Genomic DNA, 12,352 nt, shown 5'->3' with positions numbered 1-12,352 from the left:
GCAGTTAGGGGTGACCAGGCTGGCAGAGGAGGGAAGTTGGGGACGACCGGGCCTGCAGGGAAGGACAGTTGGGGGGAACCCAGGCCTGCAGGGGAGGACAGTTAGGGGGCAAACAGGCTGGCAGGGGAGCAGTTAGACATCAATCAAGCTGGCAGGGGAGTGGTTAGGGGGTGATCAGGCTAACAGGCAGAAGCGGTTAGGGTCAATCAGGAAGGCAGGCAGGCGAGCAGTTGGGAGCCAGCAGTCCTGGATTGTGAGAGGGATGTCCGACTGCCTGGTAGGATCGGGCCTAAACGGGCAGTCAGACATCCCTCGAGGGGTCCCAGATTGGAGAGGGTGCAGGCTGGGCTGAGGAACACCCACTCCCCTTGCCCCCCACCCCCCCGTGCACGAATTTCGTGCACCAGGCCTCTAGTATTTTATAAATGGCATGAATAAAGTATGTTTGCTGTGGCTTCTTTTAGAAGAAATAATGATCTATATAAAATTTTCTCTCATATAAAGTTAAGACATTGGGTAAAAAGAGCCAGTTGTCCCATTTGAGAATACTTAATTAATCATTTTCATGGTTGATAGTTTTATCTTTGGGAACCCCTGTAATCAAGATCTCCTTTCATGTAGTTTTGTCTGGGATTATGGTTAAACAGTTTCTGCTCAGTCTCTCCTCGGGAAGAGGCCACTGCTGTCATGTGGAATGGCAGTGATCCCTACAAGCTGCAGCGGGGACCCATAAACTCTGTTGTGACTTCTTAAAAAATAAAAAGTATGACCTTTCTGATAACAGGACCTAAAACAAAGATGTTTTTACACCCTCATCCATCACACACACACACACACACACACACACACACACACACACACACACCCTGCCCTAACTCTTTTCATTTCCAGGATTTCTTTTTGTCATGTTCTATTCCTGCGAAGTTTCCACTGTTCTTGGTGATAAACTCTAAATAGAAATTGGGAAACACCTTCACCCACATTCATCAGTTTTCAATTATGACCTTTCTACATGGCATCCTCAAGTATTTTTTTCACTTCCAACATATAATCTCATGACTTACCTTCCAGGAGAATAGTACAGATTGGTACCATGGCTCATTCTAAGGAAGCTAATCAATTTAAAAATTTTAAATTTTTTTAATTACACCTAGAGCCTGCAAAGCTTTGGTATTGCTGCTTATTTTTGAGTTTGGCCGAAGAATTGGTTTTAAGTTATGGGATGTAGTTTGAAACTTATAAGAGCAGGTGCTTGTAAGATCAGATACTTTGTATCCTCACAAGATTTAAGGATTGTTCTGGAAAAATCTTCAAATCTTGTTCTTGTGTATATAAACTTTTTAAAAAAAATTTAGTAGGTTTTAATATTTTAATTGGTACCCTTTTAAAGTACAGTTTATTTTTCATTAAGAATTAGTTTGAGTCTTTTAATTAGGTTCATAAAATAGAAACTATAAGCATGAAGAGGACCTTTTATGTGGAAAAGAGGACAATTTGCGATGTGAGATGTGTGGTTTGTGGTGTTCATCACTATGTGATTCTTAGTTGCAAAGTCCTGTCCAACTCAGTTCAAGTTAACTCTTCTCATGGACATTTGTCAACAGAATTACAAAGTGTTTCAGTGTCTGTGGTCATGTACCTTTCCAAATTGAAATTCACAAGTTCACGCTCATACATTGAAGAATAAGGCCTTGGTGATCAGGATGATCTCATTCATTATTTCATTAGAAACATATTTTTGGAAGAAATGTATTGTTACTTGATCAAATCACTCAAAAATGTGCTTTAATCCCACATTGCTAAATCTCAACAGGTTTCTTTTCAACCTAAAATATATATGATTCATAGAGTGGCATAATTAATGCTTAAATAATGTTTATATGATGTCAGATTAATATTTTAAATTCTAATCCAGTAATCTTATCTCTAAGTGTCTTTCTTACCCTTTAAAAAAAGACTTGTAACATCTCCTTGTTCTTTCTCTGACTTAGATCGGGGCACTGTGCAGAAGGTGGTGGTTCTTCCAACTAACAGCTCTGCCAGCAGCGAGCTCGTTCTGGAGGAGCTGGAAGTGTTTAAGGTTTGAACATCTCTTCTGTTAGTCTCTGAACATGCATGATGAGCAGAATTCTTTCATCTAACAGACACTTCGGAGGAAAATAATATTTTATAAAAGATCAAATAAAGAATGTTATAAATTGTGAGGGTAGGAACACCAGATAACATGAGAAATACAGAACAAACATTTTTCTGAAGTATATTGATGCATTTCAAGCTATCTCAGCATAAAAGGATTAGTGTTTCTCAGCTACAATCACAACTTGAGGAATTTTGTTCATCATTATTTCTAAAAAATGAGTTCAGTGGTCAAGGTCTAGAAGATTTGCCTTGAAAGGGCTTTTATCATTTGCTTCACAAACTACCGAAACCCAAATGCTTTCACATTATTGATTGTTAGATAAACTTTCTCATATTTTTTAGCCAGGAATTTCAAGATAAACTGCTTTGTTATCTCCTTTTTTATTGTTTTCAATTTAAATGTCACCCTAATTAAGTAAAACAAATGTTGTCTCTTTATCACTCAAAATTTTATGTTCTCTCTGAACTTGAGATCTCACTATATTATTCTTTCTGTTCTTGAATTTGGCTTTTAAAAAAAGAAAAACAAAACAACAACAACAACAAAAGGCACACAGAGAGAAGTTCAGTCCTGCAAGATGTTACCTGGTCAGGGCAAAGTGCCGATTCTCTATGTACCTGTGAGCCTGGAGAGCAGATCTGTGGTGCCCTGCACATCCTTCTCTCCTGAAGGCCTAGGGCATCATAGTTCAGTGGTCCCTTTCATCTGCTTTGAAAAGATGGGTAAAAACACGGACAGAGGAGCTGTTAGGATCAAAATGAAACTTGGACATGGAATCAATTCTACTGCATTCAACGCTATTGCCATCTACAATAAATAAGAAACATTGGCCCATGGACACCAAATGCCTGGAGCCAGCATCTAACTGAGTAAAGTAGCATGTAGAACGCAGGGGCAGGCTCTCGTTAGTGCAGTGAGCTGCTTTGCTTAGTTTAGTGGACTCAGAATGTATTGACTTATTAATATACATTACCACAGTCACCAAAAATATGGAATTTATAAGCATGTAAGTGATCAAGGCAGCCTGCTGTTAGATGATGCTACTACACTTTCCATGTGAAGGAATATTTTTAAAATTAATCAAATCAAATATAAAATGTGAGGAACTCTGGCACATTGTTCAGTGTTATTAACTTGACAATGTTTAATGCTAGCTCACTTTGTCATAAGCTTTTTGTGATTTGTGCATTAAAATCGTGCTCATTAAATGTTCACCACATGTTTTCAAGTGCCTTTTCTATGCTTGCTTTGTAAAGAAATTGTTTCACTAGATTAACCAGAATCACATTATATATAAAATATAATTTTTTATCATTCAATTCAATAGGGACAACTTGGCTAACCAAAATAATATAAAGTACCTTATTCTGAACTTCTGAAGATAGCAAAAATGCCACATTGTAGCACTTCATTTTGAATTCTGAAATATCTTTTTTTTAGGCAATCAGGAAATGTTAATTAAGTGAGTTTGATACAAACTCAAACATGTATGTTATGGTAAGGTCTTAAAGAAACGTGAGTTCTTCTGATCATGTGCTAACTACTTATGGTCTGTTGGATGAATTAGGCCAGTGTTATCATCACAAAGAATAAACTCTCAGTGGAAAAATAGAGTCAGTCAAAATGTGTGCGTGTGCCAGTGACTGATGTGGGTAAATTGAGAGATATAGTTACCAAATACAGTTACTGTCTTCGACGTGGTGTTTGGGTCACATTTTCTGAGGTGAGGTAAAAATAATTGGGTGTGTATGCTATACTGTGATAGGCACATCAGGAAATAATGCATTCAAATAGAAAAATGCCTTAGTTAAGGGTCTCACTGATATACTGCCGGAAACTCAATGTAACTTTTAAAAACCAGGCACGTTGTTTCATATACTGTGCAGCACCACGATCCCTTATTTTAATCCTCTGTTCAGAATAATTTCTGAAAATATGGCCAGCGTCCCTAAATTTAACTTGAATTGGAGGTGCAACTTTTAGATGTTGCCTACGTGGATATAAGTTGCAATACTTTCTTTTGTATGTGTGTGTATTTCTCTTTTTTTAATTTAAATTCTTTGTTGTTTAAAGTATTACATAAATTTTCTTTATCCCCCATTGACCTCTCCCCAACTGCCCCCACCCCCCAGCACATGCCCTTACCCTCTCCCCCCATCTGTGTCCATTGGTTATGCTAATATACATGCATACAAGTCCTTTGGTTGATCTCTAACCCCCTCCTCTGCCTTCTCTCTGAAGTTGGACAGTCTGTTCAGTGCTATCTTGTCTCTGGATCTATTTTTGTTCATCAGTTTATGTTGTTCATTATATCCCATATATGAGTGAGATCATGTGATATTTATCTTTCTCCAACTGGCTTATTTCACTTAGCATAATGCTCTCCAGATCCATCTATGCTGTTGCAAATAGTAAAAGTTCCTTTTTATAGCAGTGTAGTATTCCATTGTGTAGATGCACCACGGTTTTGTAATCCACTCATCTGCTGACGGACACTTAGGCTGTTTCCAAACCTTAGCTATTGTAAATTGTGCTGCTATGAACGTAAGGGTGCATATATCCTTTCTGATTGGTGTTTCTGGTTTCTTGGGTTATATTCCCAGAAGTGGGATCACTAGGTCAAATGGGAGTTCCATTTTAAAATTTTTGAGGAAACTCCATTCTGTTTTCCACAGTGGCTGCACCAGTCTGCATTCCCACCAGCAGTGCATGAGGGTTCCTTTTTCTCTGCATCCTTGCCAACACTTGTCGTTTGTTGATTTGTTGATGATAGCCATCCTGACAGGTGTGAGATAGTACCTCATTGTCGTTTTGATTTGCATCTCTCGGATGATTAGTGACTTTGAGCATGTTTTCATATGTCTCTAGGCCTTCTGTATGTCCTCTTTCAAAAAGTACCTACTTAGATCCTTTGCCCATTTTTTGATTGGGTTGTTTATCTTCCTTTCGCTAAGTTGTATGAGTTCTCTGTAAATGTTGGAGATTAAACCCTTATCTGTGATAACATTGGCAAATATATTCTCCCATGCAGTGGGCTTTCTTGTTTTGATGATGGTTTCTTTTGCTGTACAGAAGCCTTTTATTTTGATGTAGTCCCATTTCTTTATTTTCTTTTTAGTTTCCATTGCCCTAGAAGCTGTATTGGTAAAGATATTGCTATGACATATGTCTGCTATTTTGCTGCCTATGGAGTCTTCTAAGATTTTTATGGTTTCCCTGTATGTGTGTGTATTTCTAAGCAATGAGCCAAACTTGTTGCAATAGTGTTTAGAGATATTGCCATTTTATCTTTCAAATGTTAGAACATACAGCTTCAGAAATTCTGGGCACAGTTGATTTTGAAAGGTTGCTCCCACTTGAGTTAATCAAGTAAAATTTCAGACTTTCATTGGGTTATCACATCTAATTTTTAATCTTTTAAAGTAACTAATAATATTTAAGAAGTAAATTATAAATAGAGTGGCTTTCAAAAAGGATTACTATCTCAGAAAATTCTTAGATTCTTTAACTGATTCACATTTATTAAAAGAGTATCCTTGCCCTGGCTGGTGTGGCTCAGTTAGTTGGAGCATCAAACACCGAGAGGCAGGGGTTGAATGCCCGTTCAGGGTGCATGCCCAGATTTCAGGTTCGATCCCTGGTTGGGGCACGTTTAGGAGGCAACGGATTGGTGTATTTCTCTTTCTTTTTCTCCTTCTCTCTCTTAAAAAAAAGCAATATTTTTTATAAAGAGGATCCCTAACAATATCACTTTGTTTGCAGCAAAAAGAATTAATAAGTATGGCTCAGGCTAATACTTCTTGCCAAAATAACTTTTGTCAGGTGAACTATTGTGTCTTATGCACAGTGCTGTGTGTGGAATAAGATGGGGTACCATTCTATAGCCCCCACTCACATACCCAGATTCAATCCTGAGTTACTCATTGGATTCATTATTCCAAGATGCACTTTTTTCAATTCTCTCAAATGGTCATTTTTTTCCTAATGACTATATTGATATATGTGTTATAATTGCACCTTTTGTTTTAGTTTAGGCATATATTTGTGTAACGAATCCATCCTTACCCCCAACAGAGAAAATATATTATAGACAAGTATTGCTAGACTTTGAAAGTATATATACATTTAGAGAGAAATAATGATTTCTTGAATTTAAATAGAAAAGAGAAATTCTTTTGTATGCAAAATCATTTTTAATGATTATTAGAACTACTAACAATGTTTTTCTCATTTTTCAGAATCATGTTCCTATAACAACAATGAAAATTTCATCTAAAAAGGTAAGATCAACACCATTTTTACTCTTTGTATGTAAAAAATTTTACTACTATGAAAAACTGTATTTATAATTTCTGAAAAATCCATTTTAATATTAGCATAATATTTAATACTATTTACAGAATACCATAAAATCACTTTCGATTCTGATATAAAATTCACTAGCTATGAGTGGAGACAAAAATAGATTTATTTTTGTACCAAAGTCCATCATGTGTACAGCATGATAGCCCAACATTTTGTATATCCTATATGCTCAAATATTACTGTGTGTCAATCCAAACAAAATAAAAAATCTTTCTGAAGAAAGAATTTAGCATAATGTTGGGCCACTATAACATCACAAACATTCTTAGGAGCTCATAATGAGTAATTAATCCTCTTTTGAGTTCCAGATTCTGTCACATGTTTAAAATATGAAATGCATTTTTAAGCTTATTTTTAAGAAAAAGCTATTTTTTAGAATTATACATGTCATTAAAAAAACCTGAATGTTTCCAATCTAAGCCATACCCAGGTTCAGGATTTGGTGAAGAAGTGTTCAACTATGATTACCAGGAATGTTTAACCTTCCCCTTTGTGCTTGCACATGCAAATATACAAGGGTCACAGAAAAGAAAAGTGCCATTCTAATCTCTACATGTCCATCCCTAACGGTACCCCAAAGCAAACACTCTAAGGGCCAGAGCAGTATAATAAAAAGTGGAGTAGGCTTAAGAGCAGGAATCGCGTACATTTGAATCCCAACCTGACCATAAATTACAAATGACTCATGTAACTTCACTGAGCTAAGTTTCTGCCTCTACAAGGTAATGCTTTCCTCACAAATTAATTTATATAAATTGCCCAAAATAAAGTGGGTCTTTGGTAACTGCTGTTTGTAGGAGCCTAAGACTTATTTTTCTTGGAATAGAGAATAAAGGTTTTATGTGTTAGCACAACTGATGACATAACTTTGGTGTTCTTTACCATATTTGGTCTGATGCAGATGAACAAGTAATCCACAGTTGGTCTTGTCCTAGTTTTCACTTGACTAATTTTATGAAGAAAAATAAATACGATAAAATAAAACTGAAGATCTCATCTGTAATAATGTTTGTATGGTGCATAACAAACATTTTCCCAAGTAACAAGAAGCTATTTGTCAGTTCCCCCAGTGTCCTGGAGAGCTGATTCCTTGTCAGAATTGCCTTTGAAGTCAGCAGCAGGAAAACCCTTTGTTTACTGTAGGTTAATGGAAAGCGAAAGTATTAGAGCAAAATTCAAAATGAACATGAAGCCATCTGTGTGGCATAGTAGTTGTTCCTTATACAGTTGCAGGTTTCAACTTTCAATTCAACTTGTGAACTTGTAGTTCACAGTCCATTCCATAAAACTGCAATATACAGCCCTAACCGGTTTGGCTCAGTGGATAGAGCATCGGCCTGCGGACTGAAGGGTCCCGGGTTCGATTCCGGTCAAGGGCATGTACCTTGGTTGCGGGCACATCCCCAGTGGTGGGTGTGCAGGAGGCAGCTGATCGATGTCTCTCTCTCATCAATGTTTCTAACTCTCTATCCCTCTCCCTTCCTCTCTGTAAAAAAATCAATAAAATATATTTTAAAAAAAACAAAAAAACTGCAATATACAACACACACATACACACAGAAAAAAACTGAGTATTAAATGCCTTCAACATCTTAAACTGTAGATAATTACAAATGTTTCATTAAATTAATTAGATAGAGGGCAGGGTAATTATTTGATTTTGGGGAGACTTCATTTGCCCAACTGCATACTGCATTGTTACAGTGTGAAAGAACTACCAATTGCCAATGATAGATAACATTTTATATATATATATATATATATATATATATATATATATATATATATATGTTTATATATCTTCAATTTTTAAAAAATATGTTTTTATTGATTTGAAAAAGAGAGGAAGGGAGAGAGATAGAAACATCAATGCATCAACATCAATTGGCTGCCGCCTGCATGACCCCTGATGGGGATTGAGCCCAAAACCCAGGCATGTGCCCTGACTGGGAATGGAACCATGACCTCCTGGTGCATGGGTAGATGCTCAACCAACTGAACCACACGGGCCAGACTAAATATCATGAATTATTACCTTCCCTGGTGCTCAAACTATTGTATTGTCATTTTTATGGACTTTTATTCTCTTAAGTTATTCTTGCATTCTATGCAGCAGAAAATAGTTGAATTACTAACAAAAGATAATTTCTAAAATGAAACTATCTCAAATAGTTTCCTTTTCTCAAATAAACCAGTTTCCTCAAAAAAATTTAATGAAGCTGATGCATTCACTATGTTATTTATTATTGTACTAAATAAGCACTACTTTAAATATTGTTAGAGAAATGATTATTATCAAAACATGCAGTTGTTTTCTTATGGTTTGAATGTCTCAACTTGGGATCAATATTTTTCAGCCCAATTTTTTAAAAAAATAGATCTAAATAAAAAATTATTTTACATTAGACATAGAGTGAGGTGTGATTCAAATGATTTATCAAAACTGAAAAATTATAAATTGATAATATACTCTACTACTACTGTTATTTACCATTCATCGAGCTCTTAGGAGTCAGAAATTATGCTAAAAATTTTATGTGGAGTTAGCTGTTACATTCATTTTTTACAAAAACTCTATAAGGTACATGCTCCATTATCCCAGTTTTACCACAGAGGAAGCTGAGATTCAGAAAAGTTACACAGCAAAATTTTGGTTGAGCCAGGATTTGAATCCCGGAAGTATGCCCCCAGAGCCTGCTGAACAATGATTTAATTCTAAGTAGCATATACATATATGTACATAATGTGAATATGTGTAGATGAATATGTATGTGCACATGTATGTGAATGTGTACGTGCATGTATCCAAGATCCAGCTTCAAGATGCTATGCTAACTTTGAATCACACATCAGTCCTTCGTAAAATATTTTGTGTCAATTAGAAACTTACCCCATCACCTCCTGAGAACCACTTTATGCTAGGCTACGGGAATTAGAGCAGTGTCCTAAAAACTCCTGACACCCTACAGAAGACTGAGGGTGCTGAATAGTTCTGGATACACAGAAAGCTTAAGACATGCCTACATATAAATACTTATATTCTTCTAAATAATTTGAAAATCATCTAATGAGAAATAAGTCACTTTCAAAGGCATGTGAAAAATGTTTTTTTTAAAATTTTATGTACTACTATCTACTTTTTCTTCTAAACTTAAAAAAGTCCTGTATTTTAGACTTCACTTTTTCAAATTTATAACGTGATGGGTTGCCAGACTTGAAGAATAAGAAAGCTGCCTTGTACTTTGCTAAGAGACAGCATTCAAAGAAAAAAGCAAACATCATAATTTAAATCTGTAATATATTAGCTCAAATCTGAGAGAACAATGAATCCCAATGTCTAAAACACATTACCATTATACATGGTACTCTGAGCTTTTTCCTTTAAACAGGAAAGTGGTAATGTTATAGGCATATTAAGGTAGAAAAATTCTATTTATTTTGGCTTTATACCCTTCTGGACTTTGCTTCTCGTTTTTAGTCTAGTTTCAAAATGAATCCAGGGGTCTGTGGTCATGTATTATAATATGTTCCTGCTGAAAGTCCCCTTTTAACTTCCGCGTCTGAAATAAATCATCGTCATTCTTCTCATAGCAACAGTTGTATGTGAGTTCCAACGCAGGGGTTTCCCAAGTGTCTCTGCATCGCTGCCACATCTACGGCACAGCCTGCGCCGACTGCTGCCTGGCCAGGGACCCTTACTGCGCCTGGGACGGCCATTCCTGCTCTAGGTTCTACCCAACGGGGAAGCGGTGAGTATGAAACATTCAGCAGAAAATCAACATTGATGTCGCCAGACAATTGTAGTAAGCTTGCCAACCGGCACTGAAAGCACTGTGAATAGTCTTTGAATGAAGAACATGTTGGCGCTTTATAACTTGAGCTCCTCAGGAATATGTGAACCAGAATGCCGTACTCTGGAAATGTGTTCCCCTCCTTTTAGGGCACCTCTGCAGCACAGTTCCCCATCTGTGGTACAACACATATTTCCATCAGGATTTACCTTTCTCTTTTTTTACATTAGCTAATTTTTCATCTCTTCTTCATGTTACATGCTTCATTGTGTATACCCGCCTTTCTAGGTTTCGCTGTGCCACTTACTTCTCCCGTAATTGAATGCGTGTGCTCGTTCCCTGGCCTGTATGTCTCCGTTGGTCACCCTCACCAAAGGGTTGCCAGTTCAGTTCCAGGGTGAGGGCACATGCCTGGGTGTGGTTCCACCCCACGTAGTGGGCGTGCAGGAGGCAGCGGAAGCATGGGTCACTCTCGAATTGACATTTCTCTTTCTCTCCCTCTCCCTTCTTCTCTCTAAAGATCAATATAAATATAGTTTTAAGTACGTGTGCTAATTTAGGCAAAAGGGGCATGGCTCCAAGTGGGTATCCGGAATGGCTTTTGAAAACTTGACGAGCATTCTTTACCCTTTAGAATGGTGAGTGCCTGGCTGCTGGTTAGATTAAGAGAACAAGGCAGTCTGAGGCAGTGACTGCTATCTCAGCAAAGACTTAGGCAGGAAACTCTGAACCAACTTGCACCCAATTGGAAGGGACCACCAGAACTGAAATTGACTGTAGAACAAATTATGTGCAGAATTTAGAATCGGCCAAGGTCACAGATATTTTCAGTCATACCTTGATATGGGTCATGATGGATGACAGGACCAATACCTATAAAAATTAGTGTCAGCAGGAGAGCAAGTAGGACCAGCCATGAGCACCAATGATCTTTTAAGTAAATCATTGGATGTTGTTTTATAGCTACTTTATTGCATGTCATAGATACAGGCCCAAGGACATTGGCAGTTTAAACAATCCTTACACTTGTGCATATCAAGATGATTCTGATGCTTTTATCTATTAGTTCAACAAGTTTGTATCACAGACATTTATTTGACATGCAATGTTCTCGAGCTAGGTATATCACTCTAAAAACAACAACAGAAAGGCAAAAATCCTTGCTTGTGGGATAATAAATTCTAAAGGGGGAAGACAGATAATAAACAAATAAGAAAACCCTCTAGTATATAAAAATATGGGAAAGTCTATGAATTATAAAAGGGTAAAGAAGAGAGATAAGGGATGTGGGAAGCAGGGGTTGCAATGTTAAGTGGGTGGACAGGGAGGCGTTACCAAGGATGAGATACTTGAACAAGGACTTGAATGTGAAGAAGAATAGAACCATGGTATTATTTGGAAGAATAACATTTCAAAGAGGAGGTTCAAAAATCCTTAAAGCTGAATTGAAATATAAATCTACAGAGAGATTTTTAATAGGTGAGCAATAATTGACTTTTGTTTAATAAGACCTGGTTGGGTTTGTCTGGGATTGCAGACCTGGGGTAGAAGGAGGATGAGGGGAGAGCAGAGAGAAGCTGCAAAAAGGCTACTCTAATGATCCAGGTGAAATATAATGGTGACTTACACAGGGATGATAGAGGTGGAGGTGGCAAAAGTGATTTGATTCTGGACAGAGCTCACAGAATCTGCTAATGTAGTACATGTGGATGTTAAAGAAATAGAGGCCTCAAAGATGAACCAAGTTCTCAGAACTGAGCATTGGAAATATGTAGATGGAATTTAACGAGAAAGAGCAGACTGTCGAAGGAGTAAGTTTGTGGGGAGAAAGTTGATAAGTGAATGGTGCCTAGGAGATATTCAAGTAGAGATGTTGAGTAGGAAGTTAGAAATATGAATCTGGAGTAGAGAGGAGTGGCCTGGGCTAGATAATTTGAAAGTCTTTTGTATTTAAAATCATGAGCTATAAAGAGAACTCCCATTCTTTAAACCAGGATTTTCAGTATCTGTGTTCCAAAACCTATGTGCCTCCATGTCATTTTTAAGATGTAATCAG

The 12,352-nt window shown here is 37.1% G+C and overlaps 1 protein-coding gene across 1 annotated transcript in view; it reads left to right on the top strand.

Moving 5' to 3' along the window:
- SEMA3C (semaphorin 3C) overlaps positions 1 to 12,352 on the top strand; it is a 175,066-nt gene that overhangs the window by 148,398 nt on the left and 14,316 nt on the right. The window contains exons 13-15 of the mRNA XM_080667027.1: positions 1,992 to 2,080; positions 6,379 to 6,420; positions 10,097 to 10,254. Coding sequence (XP_080523153.1) covers positions 1,992 to 2,080; positions 6,379 to 6,420; positions 10,097 to 10,254 — 289 coding nt within the window. The remainder of the gene's footprint in view (positions 1 to 1,991; positions 2,081 to 6,378; positions 6,421 to 10,096; positions 10,255 to 12,352) is intronic.

Source organism: Plecotus auritus, assembly GCF_963455305.1.
Source record: "Plecotus auritus genome assembly, chromosome: 4".
In the NCBI taxonomy this organism is placed as follows: domain Eukaryota; kingdom Metazoa; phylum Chordata; class Mammalia; order Chiroptera; family Vespertilionidae; genus Plecotus; species Plecotus auritus.
The sequence above is the reverse complement of the archived record's forward strand: the minus strand, read 5'-3'. Positions and strand labels throughout refer to the sequence as shown.